The following is a 17,847-nucleotide window of genomic DNA, read 5'->3' on the forward strand; positions in this document are numbered from 1 at the left end:
CATCAGCAACTATAAATAAATGGGCAGCTTTACTGAAGGAAGGGAAGAGAATCAAATTAACTTGAGAATGCAGAGGATTACTCAGAAACAGGTGAAGAGCAGAGGCCATATCTCTGGAGCTACTGCACAGATTCCTTGTGTGTGTGATCATATCCCAGCGACGGCACAATGTTTGCAATTTTACTTAAACACTGGCTGCTTTCATGGTTGGATGACTATAGCACAATGTTTGCAATTTTACTTAAACGCTGGCTGCTTTCATGGTTGGATGACTATTATTCCACATTAGGAGGGTGGAAATAATAGAATAATCAAAATGCTTGTGGTGCATATACTGGGCAGTAATGCTGGTTTGTAGAGCCTCAACAGCAGTGGATGTCTTTGTCGTGGAAGTGCTGGGATGTGTGGGGCTGGAATTGCTGCCTGCTTGTGTTGTGCAGGTGTGTGTGTGTGAGAAGGGAGGGTTACCTTTGTGGCTCTGCTGTTGGGGTTTGGCTTGCTGTGGTTCATCAGTGAGCTGGTGGATGGAAGCATCTTGGTGGCAGTTTAATGATGATTTGGTGCTGCTTGTGTGTAATCCCTCCCCCCACCCATGACAAACCTTTTCCCAGTTGGGGCTGGAGGAAATGAGTAATGCTTAACCCATTTGTGTGATCAATTCACTTAAGCAGCTACTGTGAAATGTTAATCACAACTTTAATTTGTACTGCATTAGCATTTTGATTAACTTGTAGGCTTGCTAGCACACTTGAAGCACTTTTACTCATAGTTACAGCTCGGAAATGACTTTTTGATTAATTAAGTTTGTTAGACAGCAGCTGAGCTTCCTGAATGCTAACCTTATGGGGCTAAAAGTTCAGGAGAAAGTTACTGGGAATAACTGTTGCTGTTGAAAAGGATTCTTGTGAATACACTCAAAAAAATTCTAATTAAAAAATATTACATTCATGCTTTGAAACCGACTTTAAACTCTAAAGAGAGCAGATTTATTATGAGGAAGATGCTGTGTATTTTTCAGGGGTTTGGTAGATTTGTGTAATATTGGAAAGAAAAGCTGTCTGGGATTTCTTGCCAAGAGATTTTTATCAAAAACGTTATATTGTTTTTACAGTTCACTGGCATAGCAGAGGATATCAATTTATCAATTAATAATTTGAAAATAAATTAGATATTGGGGCTCTCGACTTCTGAACATGTTGGGTTATGCCCTACCAAGTTTACATTGCTGGTATCACATTCCACAATCACTTTTATCCCTGTAATACTATTAAAAAGAATCAGTACAAACCCAAGGGTTGAAAGGCACTATATGTGGACAGTAAATGGTTTGTCCTTTGTCTGGTTCTGAAAATATTCATAATGTTACTTTGGAGGCTAAAGGATGAATACAGGGATAGGAATCTAACAAAGAGCTAGGAAGGTTGTAATTTGCATACATCAGTGAGACCTTTATGATGATGGGAGAATGAAGAATTAGTCACTCATAGGGGGTAGCAGAGCATATGGAAGAGAGAACTGAATGTGCTTGTAGAAAAAGTGAAGAGAATGGGGATGCAGAGGGCAGTATGAAAGGAGTGTCTCCTGAATAAGATTCATTACATCTTACTCACTATATCTCTGATAAAATACAAGGAGGGATGCTCTGTAGGTTGAAACTTGCACAGCTGTATGAGGCTGATTTCACTGATCTGAAAGAACTCCTCCCCCTCCCTAAATTAAAACAGTTTTAAAGTCATTTTGGACTGGACCTCTGAAGGGCAAAGGTTCTGTAGGTACCTGTTCTACTGATATGTAACATACAAAGGGTCATGACCTTAAACCCTCTGTAAGACTTCTTCAAATAAATTCCAACTTTTCAAGTCAGTTGCTGTTTCTGGGATATATAACTGAGGCATGATAACCATGATTCATATAAAAACATGGACCTTATAGTACATGGCATGCTTTAACATCTGGAAAAATATTTTACTTGTATTAGCATGATATCAAATCACATGTGGATCATAATATAATATTACATATTGGAAGGATTCCTATGCTTGAAGCATGTGCAAAAGAAGATTTATTATTCTGAATTTGTAGTTTTTAGGAAAATGGGTAAAATGGATCCACTTTTGCATATTATTTTCTATAAATAATTGTCATATAAACTCTGTAGTCCTGCACAGCTCTAATTAGGCAGCGTTCTAATGATTTTAATAGATCTATGGATTTCAACTTGTGTTTCTAACTGAAGTCTAGTCCTAGACAGCAGAGCTTATATTAGTATGCAGGAAAGACCAGAGTGGGGATATTTTGATTATTTAATATTGAAATACTATAAGCAGTAAATTCATAAAATCATAGAATTTTAGTGTTTGGAATGGATCTTACAGTTCATCTAGTCCCAACCCCCTGCCCTGGGCAGGGACACCTCCCCACTGGACCATGTTGCACAATTAAGGTACAAAACCTAACTAGCCTTAACTCTGATTTTTGGTGTAACTGTGCAGTAAGAGCTGAAATTATTTTAGTCTTTCACAGTTTATGTAATTTAAATATCTGTTCCCTTTCTCAAAGCATCACTGTAGAATAAGACTTAGATTTGTTTGCCTGAGTATGTGTTGGGTTTATATCACATAAACTTCCAAGTCTAAGGTGAATGTCCTTCTGCATAGAGGGATGTGTAAGTTAGTGTACCAAACTTCAGTGTCATGAATAAAGGCACTCAAGAAAGTGTCATCATCTGTAAAGCACTGATACAAAAAAAAATAAAATTAATGGATAAATTGTCTGTAAAGTACTGATACAAAAAAAAAAAATAAAATTAATGGATAAATTTGAGCTGTGTAACTCACCCTGAGGACACATAAAGTTTCAGCCCATCCACCAAGTCATTACCACCAATGGCATCACTGTAGGCAGTTGACTTTCAGCTGAGTAATCACAGGTGTAATTCTCAGGTGCAATGACATTTCTTAGGTTTCTGTAGCTATCCTCTGTATCCAGAGCAGTTAGCACTGTAGTTTCATTGCCACTTCCCTTAAATATAACTTCTCCACAATTATATTTACATTTACAACGTTTGCAATGCATTTATATTTACAAGATTTAAGTAGAAATGCTTAGTATATTCAGAGTTATATGCCCTCAAACAGAAAAAGAAATGATTCCAAGCAGTATGCAGTCTCTGGTAATAAGATGCAAGCTGTTTCATTTTAACACTTCAATAACTTATCTTAAAGGAAAAAGCTATTTAAGTCATTTGAGTAGATCAGATATTCTGCTAGTTGTACAGTCTCTGGTCCCCTGCCACCTACCCAGTCGTACAGGAGTGATCCAGAGTATCTGACTTTCAAATGAAGGATGTGAAAGTAATACCAAAACCAATGTTTAAAACTTTGCAAGAAGTTTCTAAAATGAATGATTTTGCCATTAGGATATTTTGGTTGCTAAACAAATCTCCTAAATGGGTGGGGGGTGAATGGGCTGGGTATGTTCATTATGGAACAATTTACTTTCTTGAGCACATATTCAGAGTGCTTGACAGCACCAGAGAAAAGCAATGTTTTCTCTCAGTGAGTGTGCCACACATTAATGTCTCCCATGTCCTGTCTCCATCTTTGCTTCTCCTCAAGCTAGGGAATTATAAACCATCATTTGCATTCCAAACACCTGTAGAAACGATGGCTAAAAAGAGCCAGACTGTTAAATCTCAGCTCCATGTTAGACCAGAAAGGTACAGTTTGATCAGCTTAAATCATTCACTGCTTTAGGATAGTCAACCATTGCTCCTGAAAATAACAAGATGAAAACCTGATCATAGATGCTGAGGGTTTTATCTTAATACACTCCTAGAATGAAGAAAGAAAGAGTTTGAGCCAAACATTTTGACATTCAATTCTGAATGTCGTCAGAATGAAAATTTTTGCTGTGCCAACAGGTACATCTGCATCAATCAGTTGTTGAGCATCAGCATTGTCCTACCCCTGCCATGGTTAGTAGGTTGTTGCTTCTCATGTTGGTACAGGCCAAGCTACTTTTGATAATGACAGACAGAATGTTAAAGGAGGTGTCACTAATTGCTATTATTACTTTACAGTTGTCCAAGTATAACACTTGGAAGTCTGAAATGCTATTGCCTGATTATTTCATGAAAACCCATCTCAGTACAGGCCTCTGCTTTTATTCTCCTTACTGCAGAAAGAGCCCCAACTAAGATGATGGTAAATATATTTTCCACTATAACAAGCAATACTTCCCTTGACTCCATCTATTTACATCATCTTTTCTACTTTAGGTTAAAACGTGGTGTGCTTAGGGCTTTTTTTGTCTTTTTAATTTGTTGGTTTGCCAAAAAAAAATACGTTTATGGGGTTTCTTTTTATGTAGATAAAAGCATCCCTACTGTTCTTGCACTCACTGTCCTCTTAATTTTTTATCTGTGATGAAATTATCCTATGTTAGTTTGAAATTCTGAGGCCAGAAAGGTCGATAATAAATTTGTGCCATTTCTCACTTTGAAATAACACTCCTAATCTGTTCCAGTCTTATCAGCTATACGATATTTAGGAATTACTTCTTTGCAAAATGAGTTAAGCCACAAATGTCTACAAAATGATACTGGTTTTTACTTAAAAATAGCAACAACAAACCAAACGGGTAACACCTGGATAAACTAAAGAGGCTAAATATTTTATTCATTCAGAAAACATAAATATTAAAATGCTTAAGTCTAAATATTAAATACTTACATCCTTTCCCTTGTATATTCTATTCTTTAGTTGCTTACATTTACATTTGGAGATAGGGGAATGACTCCATTTGTTACCTTGAGCATTTATAGGAATTTCAGCAACCATTTAAGTATCAAACATCTGTGTGTTTTACACTTAGTGGGAAATGAAAATGAAACATGTGAGGGTTTCCAAGGCAGCAGATGAAACAAGCCAACTTTACCATTGTTCTGACTTTTTCACAATGTCACTGTCTTGGATTTCACATCCAGATAGAGATGCTGTGAATAAATTCAATGGGTGAAGAAGCAGAAAATAAGGAGGAAAAGAGGATTTGCCGTGTGGATTCATTATAACAATGTGGAACACAGAGTCTCACACACACAGGCTTTCCTTACTCCCTACGGGATATCTATCTGTAGGCCTCTATCAATTTCTAGGAGATTTTCTATGTGAAAGGATCCTCCAGTTAATTTCAGTCTATAGCTTGTTTTAGATTTATCTTTCTCTTATGTCTTCTCTCTTCCTTTCCCCTTTTCAAACCTCTGTTAAAAGAGGGGTGGGGAGACAGAGTTAAAAATAAAACAGGGAAAACAGTGTTAGGTGTGTATCTTCAGAAGGGTTTTGTGAAATACCACTGCTTCATGCTGACTAAAAGCACAACTTACTGGGTTATTCTAGCTGCTCATGAAAAATACAGGATATCTATGCACCCATTATTCTTCACATCTCTACAGCAGCCTCATCACTGAGGAACGTGATTTTTCAGGCTGTGTCAGAACAGCAGAAAAGAAAGAACAAGGATCAGGTTGTAGAGAACAGGAGACAGATACCAGAATCTCTCAGCAACATGTTCAGAGACATGGACTGTACTTGTATGATTGTGTTCAATATGTTTGTAAAAGTGGAAGCAGGTAAAGAGCAACTCGTTTGTAGGTTTAAAAAACTTCAGTCTGATACATGATGTGACCAGTTCCCTCTTTATCTGACTAAAAATCATGTGCAGCAACACATAAATCTGAAGGTCACAAAGCTGCTCCTTTCAAATATGATTTCAAACATAATTTTATTTTGGTAAAAATAACCATCCCTGAAAATCACCTTGGCAAGCCAAGTGAAAAGACAGAAAAAGGAAACCAGTAAGGGTGTGATTTGAGGTACTAGTTCTAAGGTCACTAGGAATGTTATTGGAGGGTTTCAGGGAGCTATTTTCTCTTTTTTTTCCTCCAAAAAAAGACGAGGTAAATGTTACATCTGGATCTTTATTATCTGAAAGGCACTTTATCCACCAATCGTGAGAAATGAGACAACATTTGTGTAATACAAGGTAACACTTTAAATATTTTTCCAAGTGTCACTGATCTTATCACCCTGACCTGGAATAAAACCTGTTGAAATTGCATTGTAAACTACTAAAATAAACTGTGTGACTGGCCAGGAGTGAAACTAACTTGTGCCTTTAAACTCAGTATTTCTCCAGAATCAGTGTAATTTAATTGAAATAGCTCTGCGTGTGTAAACAACTCCTTTGTTTAAAGAAGATTTCACTGTTTAGTTTGCCTTAAGTAAATGCTGCCTTTTGTTTGTCTGTAAAACATTTGATTAAATGTAAAGACTTACATAGACAGCTTCTCCTCATTACACTAGTGGCTGGAAAAGAAGTTAAAATGGTGCAGGTATCTGCCATCTGAGGAAGGATCAAACAATATCATTTGTCTTTACAAGACAAACCCATGGAAACACCTTAAGCCTGGTCCTAAAATCCAACTGCAACTCTCCTAATACCAAGAAGATGGTATTTAAAGAAGTGTTGAAACTGTTCAATATACCAGACTCTTTTCCTGCTTCCTTAAAAAAATGTTTTCTAATATTTTAATCAAACTCCAGATTTCCTATGCAGCAAACCAGTTTTAAATATATGACTTTCTGCTGAATTAGAATGTTGTAATATAAGGAACCCTACTTTAATGTGATCATAATGGTATTGAACAACAAAATAAGCAAGACAACTAACAGGTCAGACACTGGAATAAGTTGCCCAGGGAGGTGGTGGAGTCACCATCCCTGGAGGTGTTTAAGAAGAGTTTAGATCTGACACTGGAGGATATGACTTAGAGTTTAGGGGTTCCAGCAGTGACAGGTTAATGGTTAGACTCAATGATCTTAGAGGTCTCCTCCAACCTTGATGATTCTGTGATTCATATAGCATCATTTTCTTCAACAGCTGAAATGCTTTTATAAATCATAATAATTGCTTCAATGTATTCTAGACAGGATAAAAACTAGATTATATGATCAAATAACTGCATTTACTATTAAAAAATAAACAAATGTTGAAACCAAAAGTTCATGTTTGGTCCTTTATCCTTTGGAAGAGCTCTTAAATTCACTTTGAGGCTAACCAAACAGAATTTCAGTCAAGTCAGAAAGAAAAGCAAGTATAGCAACTTTTTCATGTCCATACAGCCATTTGCAATGCACAATCCATAATGAATTTTGCAGCTTTAAATCTTTATGCTAGTGGTACTTACAGTATCGCAATGCACAATCCATATTGAATTTTGCAGCTTTAGATCTTTATGCTAGTGGTACTTACAGTATACCTTTTATTTATATTTTCAAAAACATGGGAAGTATCCTGGTATCTTAGAATTTTAGGGATTGGAATGCACCTTAGAGATCATCTAGTCCCAACCCTCTGCCATGGGCAGATTGCTCAAGGCTTCATCCAACCTGGCTGTGAACACTGCCAGGGTTGGGGCATCTACTACTTCCCTGGGCAACCTGTGCCAGTGTCTCACCACCCTCACAGGAAAAAACATTTTCCTAATGTCTAACCTAAATTTCCCCTCTTTCAAGTAGGAATGGAACAGCAGCTCAGGAGACATGGAGGGCAGGATGGTTGTAACACTTCAAAGTCTGATGTGTAGCTGGATAAGGGTTGTAGTTTGCTTGTGTTTTCTGTGTATTTTGGGACAGCTTTTCAGAATCAGGATAGAGGTGCCAAAAGAGAGCCAAGCATCCCTCATGCTCAAGACAGTCAACTGTTTACAATGCTAAGGCTGAAATCTATGTTATTTCTGACTGCTCATACTCACCCTAGGTAAAACATAAGCTATTGTGTAAGCTTTTCTCAAGATTTCAAGTGAGGTGTCAGTGTTGAACATAACCTCAAGAACACTCATTAAGCTTTACTGCTTTTATCTTGTCCAGTTCAAGAGACTTTTTTTAAAGTACGTAGGTTAAAATGGTGGTAATAACTAATGACATTAGTATTAATTTTTGAACAAATGTAAATATATTAGTGGTGTTCTTAAATAGTTCAAGAATTTTTGCATCATTATGTAATTCTGAAAAAACTCTCATGTCAAAATATAAATGAATACTGCACTTAATTGTAACTTTTTCCATTACATAATATGTTGAGATTTATTCCCTTCATTCTGAGTTGGTTTAGGTAAGAGTGGGTTTTTGTAAGGAAAAGATGCTGCCTACTATTCTCATCCCTCCCCTAAACTTGGTATAAATTGCTTTTTCAAGAGTAAGAGATGATGATGATGATGATGATGATACTGGATTTAATTCATCTTTTTTTGCGGTTAATTCAAACAGTGCCTACTGCCATCAATAGAGGTTGAAGTAAATTCCTGTGTTGAAGGCCTGGAAATCCCTGTACATTAAACATTAAATAGATGCTTTTACTTATATGAACCATGTACACGATTGCATTTTAATTCATTTTTTTTGTAATCTATGTCTCCTTTGATTAGGCAATGCTGGATGTTGCAGCACATCATGGCTGGCTGGTGACTGCTCTGAATATAACCAACCTGGTGCAGATGGTAGTTCAGGGGAGATGGTTACATGACTCTTCCCTGCTTACTTTGCCCAATATAGAGCTACACCACCTTTACCTTTTTCGGTATGTAATTCTTTTCAGCATTAGCAGCTTTGCAATTTCTTTCCACTTCAAACTGCTGACTGTGTTTGAATGTCATTGTTGTGCCTAAGAATGTTCATTAATGCAGCAGAAGCAGAACTCTGTCTTTCACAGTGATGCTTTCCCAAATGGATTTTCTGTTTCTGTTTTCAATGTTCATTGATTAATTAACCCCCACAGATTATGTTGAGAACCATGATTCCAGACAAATTAACAAGAGATCACTGGAAGGGTTCCAAGTCCTAACAAATCTAACTCTGTATATTAATTATCTCTTTATTTTAATCCATTATAAAACTGCATTAGTATCCATCCTAACATCACAGATAATGCTAAGTTCTGTAGATGCCTAGATGATGCAGTAATTAATGCTAACCAAAAATAAGTGACCAGCATTTAATAACAGAAACCAGTATGGAGTTTTACCTCCAAAACAACTGAATACAAATGTTTGCTTTCCCTCCCTGGACATATGTTTTGCTGTCTGTGTCAGGAAGTGGAGCCCAGGCCAAAGGAAGAGTGTGCATGGAGGTTACCAAGGACCTATCGAGTGTCTTCCCGAACTAATGGCTGCCTGTGAAGGAAGAGAGAATGTTTTTGCTTCCATTGTGGACAGTGAGTTGCAAACAGCACACATTTCACAGGTAATACTTTCTATCTGTGGTAGGTATCAATGTGATTGGAAAAAAAGAGTAGCTGGGAAAAGAAATACTGTCTCCCCTTCAGCAAATGTCATGTGATGTTCTGTATAAAGTGCAGCACATTCATTGCTGTAATTTCGAGGTCCTGCTAGCTTTGCAAAGGTTCTTCTCTGCCTGTTTTCTTGATATTATGCTCACTTATTCCCTGCTAACCAGTAACAGAGTCTGGTTTATGGTTTATGCATTGCAAATGTCATCGTAGCTGGTTTCTGAAGTGGTCTATCAAACACCATTTTTTTCTGAGAATACTCTTAGTAAAAAATCCAGCACTCATTTTCTATTTGAAATAGGAAAAAGGGATGAAAATTTCACACTTCACAGGGGGGAGAAAAAAATACTGTTACAAAATGTTGAGGCTGCCAGAGTCTTATTTTCAGTTTGATTTTCAAGCCATTCCCAGCAAAGGATAGCTCTGTTCCATAGCATTCATCACATGCTAAGCCTATTGATTTCAAATAGATGTATGAAAGATGAAAACTTCAGAAGCTATACTTCAAATGTTATTTGAATATTTAAAAGGACAGCAATATGTCCTGTTTGACTGTTCAGCTTCAGTTAAACCTTTTACTAGTATGCAAACAAGAAGAAAAGTACTTAAATGTCTATAACAGACATCTGTGCTTGTAACCAAATTAACATCAAAATTTTGAATTAAGGGAAATGTATTGACATCAAAAAAAGGCTTCCTTTACCAACAGATTTCTAACATAATACACATTGATTTCAGTCCAACTTTTAGATGTGATAAAAAATTAGAACATTGTTATAATTAGTTCAGGGAGAACTCAGAAGTAAACTTACTTAATTTATTTGCATAAATTGCCATTCTGTTATCTTTAAAAGCAAATGCAAATTGGCTCTGTCTGATATGATGATGGTTATTTGGCTCAAAAGTGCTTCAATTTGCGTAGCAATCTGGTGTCGTCTCTGCAGTGAGGCGATCCCAGGTAACATACAAATCCTGAATTATTCCAGAAATTAGTATGTTTAAAGCATCAATTTAAGTGCTAATTGCAGTAGTAATGAGAAAAAGCAGTACTACTGTGAGATTTGCATCTACTGCCCCATCAGTATGCCTGGAACGGCTGCTGACTGGCAGAGGATTTGGCTGCTAATTAAATAATTGTATGCATGGCAGTGTTCTCGTCTGATTCAATAGATGAAGATTAATCCTCAGATAAATATGTTTGGCTGGTATTGAAATGTCTTAGCAGTTTCTTCAAAAATAGCTTGTGTGTATGTGGTGTGTGCGTTGGCACTGTGAGTGACTCTGTGCCTCTATATATATCTATGTTTGCAAGTACAGATGCATATAAGAGGGAAAAACAGAATATCTTGGCATCATGTAAGGATAAAGTTTCATTTCCATGAGCTGGGAATGGCCATATTGGGTATAGCAAAGCCATGACTCTACTGTGCAGGTCATTACAAATGTGAAACCTTTCTGCCAAGATGTTATATTCTTGACAGAATTTTTTTTTTCAGATAAAAGAACCCAAAAAACTATTGTAATACCTTGCACAGAATTAAAATTCATGTCGAGGCTGCCTGTTGAGTGTCTTCATATGTAAAGCCTTTCAGTGCTCACATAGACAGGGGCCAACTGAGAGAGAAATTCAGTAAAGAATGAATCTCTATGATATGTTTTCTGTAAAGAAATATCAGACTACAGAGTTTAAGCTGAACATTCTGGCACCAGACATGAACAGAATCAGATAAAGTGGTACGTGCACCACTAAATTGCCAAAAAATATTGTTTTCCTAACAAACCTCTTCTCACTCAAAGTATATTGAACTCATATCTTAAACATGTTACTAGCAGGAAACTGGTAGGAACAGCTTGAGCTTCACATAAATTCCAGACAAACAAGAAAAGGAAGAAAATTCACATTTGGAAAGAAGAAAATGTCTTTTAAGCAGATTGGTAATTAATTTTGAAATAGCAGCTCTTGAAGCTGCTCATGGATTTGGAATATTAGGCTAAGTCCTGGGGAGACAGATTATTGGCAAAAATACTAATGAATTTATATCAAAGGTTCATGAAGAACTTCTCATGTGATTATGACTTCAATCTATGGGCTTGGTAGGTAAACTGATGCATATAGTACATGTACACATTGGGCACATTGACATATTTAATGGGAGATACTATGTGCTTGTGTCCTCCTGTACAGAAAAAAAACCTAGGAAAATTATCAAGAAATACCTAAGTGACCTGAGAGCCTGAGTCTAATTTTCTAAAAGTTAGTTTTATAATGCTAAAAGTCATTGAAAGTCAAATTTGAAAGCCTAAATTCAAAACCTATTTAGACTAACCCTGATCTTTGGTCAAAGCTCCATGTTTGTTGCAGTGATTCATTCTGAATCACATTTCTTTAACAAATGTTTTTCGGTTTCTAAGTCACTTAGGCATTAGGCATCTTTTAAAAATATTAAGCTGATACTGATGTTATTAAAAGAGAAGAAAGAAACTTTGAGATTGAAACTAAATGTTGTCCCTGCTGTAGTATTACAAACTTTTACTCAGGAAATATCTGTGTTCCTATAATCTTTTCATTTTCAGCTGCTATTACTTGACGTTTTTCCTTTCTCAAATACACAACACCTGTAAAATCAAGGTATCATAGAATCCTTTAGGTTGGAAAAGACCTTTAAGATTATCAAATCCAACCGTTAATGACCAGGTGACATATTACAACCACTTTCTTAGCTAATTAGAAAGTTGCTCAGAGTTGCTTTGGTTTGTTTGCACTGTGGAAGCTACAAGAGGACATGACAGCCTTCAACCCATGGAATATGTTGGGGTTGTATGGTCTAAACCAGCCCAAATCACAATCTTCACCAGAGCAACAGGTAACACCACTGAAGGAGTTAATGCATTAGGATCTCCGCTGAAATGAAACATTGTTCCAACATGTTTGTAATAGGTCTTTGCTGAAATTAAACGTTGTTCCAACATGTTTGTAATAGGTCTTGTCCTCTGAGAGAGTACACATAAAAGTTTTCCAGGTAAATGATATCTAAAGTATAACCAAAGAGGTGATCACCAGGTTGATACACATCAAGGTGCCTCTTCTGAACACAGCAGTTCACTGCTTTGGTGCACAGAGACTCTCTCACACAGTGGGTCTGTAGAGTTCCTACATTTTAAAAACCTTTTAAATCTTAAAAACCTTTACATCAAACATCTTAAAAACCTTTACATCAAACATAAAATCATTTGCCAGTTTAAGGTGTTATTACTCAAATTATTTCATCCAGTTTGATCTGCTGGTTTTAGTAGTCTTGTGTATTAAATGCATCAAAATCCTGACAACAATCAATTCATTAAGAATGTCTGTAGTGGGTTTTTTCTCCTTCTTCAAAGTGCTGCCTTTTTTTCTCCTTTTCCATTTCAGAGTTGGGACAGAGAGGGGTATATTTTCCCTGAAAGTTCTAGCTGTTTAGTTTCTGTTACAATTTTTCTTAGCTAAGGCACCATTAAGAGCATTGGAGCGATTCATCCTTGTCCCCTGGTTTTACCCTGCAGCTCCTGAGCACTCACAGCTGGCCCTCCCCACCTTCCCATTGAACAGGCACAGCTGTTCAGGCAGCACACAGAAGAGGGAAGAGAGAGATTAGTTTTTAGCTTAAATCAGTTTTCTCATTTAGTTCAGCCATTTTAATCCCAATAAGCCTGTGCTGCAGCCGAAATGGGCAGTCCTGCCCTCCCCGTGCCGCTTTCACCTCCGCTGACCCAGCTCACGGCACAGCTGCACAAACGCTGGGGCTGGTTCAGGCAAGGAGGTAGGAATGAGCATCTGGGGACGAGGGGAGGAGGAGAGATCATACCAACCCACTCACTGACAGTCAGAATGGCCTGTAGCCAAGTGGCGACGTGAATGCCTGTGCCAGCAGGGGAGGAGGCTGGACCACTTCTTTCAGAGGTACAGAAGGTTCATGCTTATTCAGAGTCACAGGATTAGAGAATATGCTGCCACAATCAGCTTTAAGCTGGTCTAAGTTCACGCTGTCACCCGAGTGATTAGCAAGCTGATCCATCTAGCTGCACAATCCCAGCATGGTAGTGCCAACATACTGGGGATGGAGAGGGGGACAGCTATCTGGTGGAGAGGATGCTGAAGAGAGGGACAGCACCACCTTCCCTGCAGCAGTGAAACCTTAGGTCCGCTTACCTTGGCTGCTGTATCCCTAATTATGTATTGACATATACTATTATTGTATATACTATTATTAGTATGACTTGTGGCAACAAGGTCTGCAAAAAGCAAACTGAGATTTTGTTAGAGCTCTAGGCCTTCCAGCACAGAAAAAGTAATCAGAGACGCATCAGGAACAATCTACATGAAAATATATTTTGTTGAGACACAAAATGGTCAAACCAATATTTGAAAAATAAAATATACTTTAGCCTTTTTTCAGATAAAACATTTCAGTTCCATACTAGTATTGCCCATGTAACTATGCCTGCCCTCTTCATTCCCACAGGTTCCCATTTTGGCATCTACTGGCTCTTGACCAAGATCAATATTCTTCTTTCCTTCTTCTCCTCTCCACCATCTAGTTTTTCATATGTGCTGATTCCTGTTTTGTTCTGGGGAAGGAGGGCAGGGCAGAGGATGGTTCTTGTTTTTTGGGGTTTTTCCTGCAGTGCCAGCCCTAACTTTTTCAGCCATAGTAAGGCCACAAATCACTGCCTCTGTTCCACAGCCAATCCCCTTTCTTTTTCCTAAATTTCGTTGAGCGAACGTGCTGATTTTCTTTTTTGCTAAATGAAAGCCTACACTGCTCTCCTATCTTTGTCACAGCTTTTCAGAGCTGCTTTTCCTTGTCTGATAGAGACCAAAATGAGAGATACATAGCACTGCATTTTCAGAATGCCAATTTGAGTGTCACGTTCAGCTACACAAATTGCATCCCCTAACAACAGTTCTCTGCAGAAGGATGAGAGAAAACTGAGGACCTGTTGCAGTTCAAGAGAAACCACAGAAACTTCAAATTCCTCAGAAGGGCTGCAAGCAGGAGGGTTCATGAAGATCAGTGCAAGAAAACCCTAAAAAAAAAGAAAACTTAAACCTTAAAAAAAAATTAAAAAACTTTGGATATGCAGTTGAACTTTTGGTTAATTATCTGAACTGATCCTCTGAACTCTCTGAGGTTTGCCCATTGCTAATTAGCACTGCAGTGACTTGTTCTTTGTGGATTATGCTAAGGAAGTTTAATTTAAAACTTAATTATACTAGTTTTTAAGTGGCTTATAGGGAAAAAATACTTTAATCGGGAGCAGTAAGGAATTCTTGCAGTGTTCAGACACTGGTAATCTTAGTGAGGCATGTGTAACGTGCCTGAGGAGTTTCACATTTGTTTTATTTGCTAAGAACGAAGTAGCAGAAGAGGTTAATGAAAAGTATTTTATGCTTATGATTGAGAGTCATACAATTATATATGATATTCTAATAATAAGAGATTATTCATATAGAATAAATATGTAGACTGCACGGTGAATTGTTTTTGTTGCAGTGACAATGACTGTATAGATTGTCTTGTAATCCACAGGGATCTGTTTTTTCCACAGGCTTGGAATTTCTTGTGCCGTTTGCCAATTCTACACGTCAGTCTGAGCATTAAGGGCAGTTGGGATGACATGGATCAGCCACAGAACGAAGTACCAGTTCCTTCTTTGACAGCAGACACACGAGATGACAAAAGATGGATCAAATTGCATGCTGATCAGGAGTATGTGCTCCAAATCCATCTGCAGAGAACCCAGATGGGGTATCAGGTAGGTTAATTATTATTTCCTTCCCAAGGACACAAGTTTCCCCTCAAGCATTTACATTATCAATGATGCTTTATGTAGCATAATGGGTTTTTTTATGGTTTAAGTATTATGTATGTTATAAAGACTTTCAAAGCCTTTTCTGTATTATTTATGAAGCAAGTGCTTTTTTCAGGCTGCAACAGGATAGTAAATAGGCTCTTAAGGTAAAATCCTAGACCAATTCAAGTCGAGGAAAAAAATTCAAACCAGTTTATAAGCTTCCTGGTTATATTCCCAAGTGCTTCCAAACTGCATACCAGACTCATACCTATAAATCCATTTCTACTCATAGCACACTGTCAGGCCCTTGCTGAGGATATTTTTGTTGTATTTTACGTGTGATGCTTTTTTGAACAGCTCCTAGAACAACTTCCACATGCAATTCTTTCCCACACCTATATTTCAGTCCCACCTCTTTGCCCAGTTTAAAGCACATCCCATTGCTTCTTGGGCTGGTCACCTCACTGGGCCCTGAGCAAATTTTGTGTGCCATGCCAGAAACTCCAGCAGCTGTGCAGGTTCCCAACTGCTCTGTCCCCAGCAGCAATAACTAGCTGCACCTTCTTGTCAGTCTTGGAAGAGTTAGTCTGTGCCTCCTGCCTTCACATCAGGCACTGCTGACACTGTAGCTGTCACTTATAGATGCCTTTTTCTGTCATTTGCATACCATGAGTGGCATATGGGCCACGATGATTAGAATTTTGCTAATTAATTTCTCTAACACTTCAAACAACTAAGAAATACAATTACCAGCATTTTTGCTAAGATAGGAAGAAGGACTCAAGATGTAAGTGGAGAACAGTTTCAGATGTTACTTCTGAGACTCATAAGACAGCTTCAATTTTGATAAAAGTAATAATGGAGATACATGTGTTCAGTTTAAAATCCTCAAGGTAACTTCCATTAGTTTAGAATTTTATTTGAAAAGTATTCTTCTTTCCCAAAAGATTTCTTGTCCTGACTACAGCAGGTTGAAACTGTCTTAATTTAGGAAGGACAAAGGGTGAAAGCTCATCCATACACCATTCTATTTGCTGTGCCAGTTACTGACAGAGACTTTTCCTAACCAGAAGCCATGGAAAAGAAAGCAGCAAAAGCATTTCATGCAATGATCACTGTTTTATAAACCTCTCCTAGAATTTGATCCCTCTTTTGTAAGAAACAGCTGGATCAAACTGTTTCTAAAGCTTCATTGCTATGGTGGTGCTTTTTATTCTGTATAAATCTTCAGTAAAACCTTTCCCTCTACAAAACACGAAATGAATGCTGATTGAGTGTGCATCATTCTGTCTTCAGCTTTCAGCAGTAAAGTCACTGTCTTAAAGAATCACTGAAATAATCTTTCCTTTCGCTGTATCAACCTCAAATAAATACTTCAAGTGCTGTTTTTGTCTTTGCATTAATCTCGAACAATATTGTTTAGCTCTGTTTAAAGACACTGGGTTTACAATTAACCCTTCCGAAGAGAGTAGCATATTTCCATTCAGGTTTTAGTAGTTTACAAAATAAGTGGAATAGTATCTCATATTCTGGAGTTTTTCTCTGTGGACTGCAATTTTTAATTTTTATCTGGAAAGAAATAACAATATTTTAGTGTGGCAATTCACAACAATGTGTTTCTGAGGTGTTTTCTCATTCAAGGAAAGGTGATACCTAGTTTTCTGAAGCTGTTTCTTCTCCCCTACAGGGAAAGCAGGACAGTAAAGCAATGGCTCCTCGATTCCCCAAAGCTAAGGATGAAGGATGGTTTTTGATACTGGGAGAGGTTGATAAAAAAGAACTCATCGCCCTGAAAAGAACTGGATACGTCAGGAATCGAAATACTGTTTCTGTTGCTTTTTATACTCCAGAAACACCTGGAAAGTATGACAAATTTACAAATTAACTTCTCTTAATTATTACCTTTTCCAAGTAGTCAAGTCCTAATTTCCAAATTAACAATTCCCCTTCTACATTTTAGGTGTATCTACACACTCTATGTCATGAGCGACAGTTACCTCGGCATGGACCAACAGTATGACATTTACCTGAACATTGTTCCAGCAAATGCTGCAGCACAAGTCACTACAGACGTGTCTGATGCCATGAGCCACCTGGCTCTGAAGTAAGGACATCTGAAAAATGCAGTCAGTCAAAAGAATTGGTCTTGCAGCTAAGACATTTGGTCATTCTGGACATCCAAAAATGCATTTGCCTTAGTGGAACCAACTTCAAACCTCAAGACACCTGGGAAATTGAAAGTGACTACTGTATTGACTCTGGTGACACAGAGTTAGCCACAGTGGCCTTACTCCTTTATGAAGATTTGTCTTTTCTTGTTTTACCTTTCTTCTTTCCAAAGTCATATTGTTAATTGAATTTTGACACATCAAAATAAAAGACTAAGAGATACTGTAATTTGCGCAAATTCAGGGCTATCGTCTTCATTTTTAAAAGTGTTCTGTAGCTTATGTATTAATGTAGTTTATAGTCAAGTCTTTTTTAATTTATAGGGGAAATACAAAATTTGATCTAAGAAACTGATGAAAATATTGATGGATGTGATATATTTCATGTTTAATAAAAATATGTCCATAAGAATGTTTTGCATTAGATTTTTAGGTGTAAAATATGAGAGATGTACTAACAAATTCCTCCTCTTATGGAGGAGAACATTTGGAAGATGGTAAT

At 37.4% G+C, this 17,847-nt stretch overlaps 1 protein-coding gene across 1 annotated transcript in view; it reads left to right on the plus strand.

Moving 5' to 3' along the window:
* The window catches only part of LOC103804940 (activating signal cointegrator 1 complex subunit 3), a gene marked incomplete at its 5' end in the record, with an annotated part of 72,441 nt that extends 55,077 nt beyond the window's left edge, over positions 1-17,364 (plus strand). Inside the window, 5 exons of the mRNA XM_009077575.1 lie at positions 8,486-8,637; positions 9,149-9,299; positions 14,932-15,138; positions 16,865-17,040; positions 17,138-17,364. Coding sequence (XP_009075823.1) covers positions 8,486-8,637; positions 9,149-9,299; positions 14,932-15,138; positions 16,865-17,040; positions 17,138-17,285 — 834 coding nt within the window. The remainder of the gene's footprint in view (positions 1-8,485; positions 8,638-9,148; positions 9,300-14,931; positions 15,139-16,864; positions 17,041-17,137) is intronic.
* Positions 17,365-17,847: the final 483 nt, after the last annotated feature.

This window comes from Acanthisitta chloris, unplaced genomic scaffold (genome assembly GCF_000695815.1).
Source record: "Acanthisitta chloris isolate BGI_N310 unplaced genomic scaffold, ASM69581v1 scaffold18276, whole genome shotgun sequence".
Lineage (NCBI taxonomy): Eukaryota > Metazoa > Chordata > Aves > Passeriformes > Acanthisittidae > Acanthisitta > Acanthisitta chloris.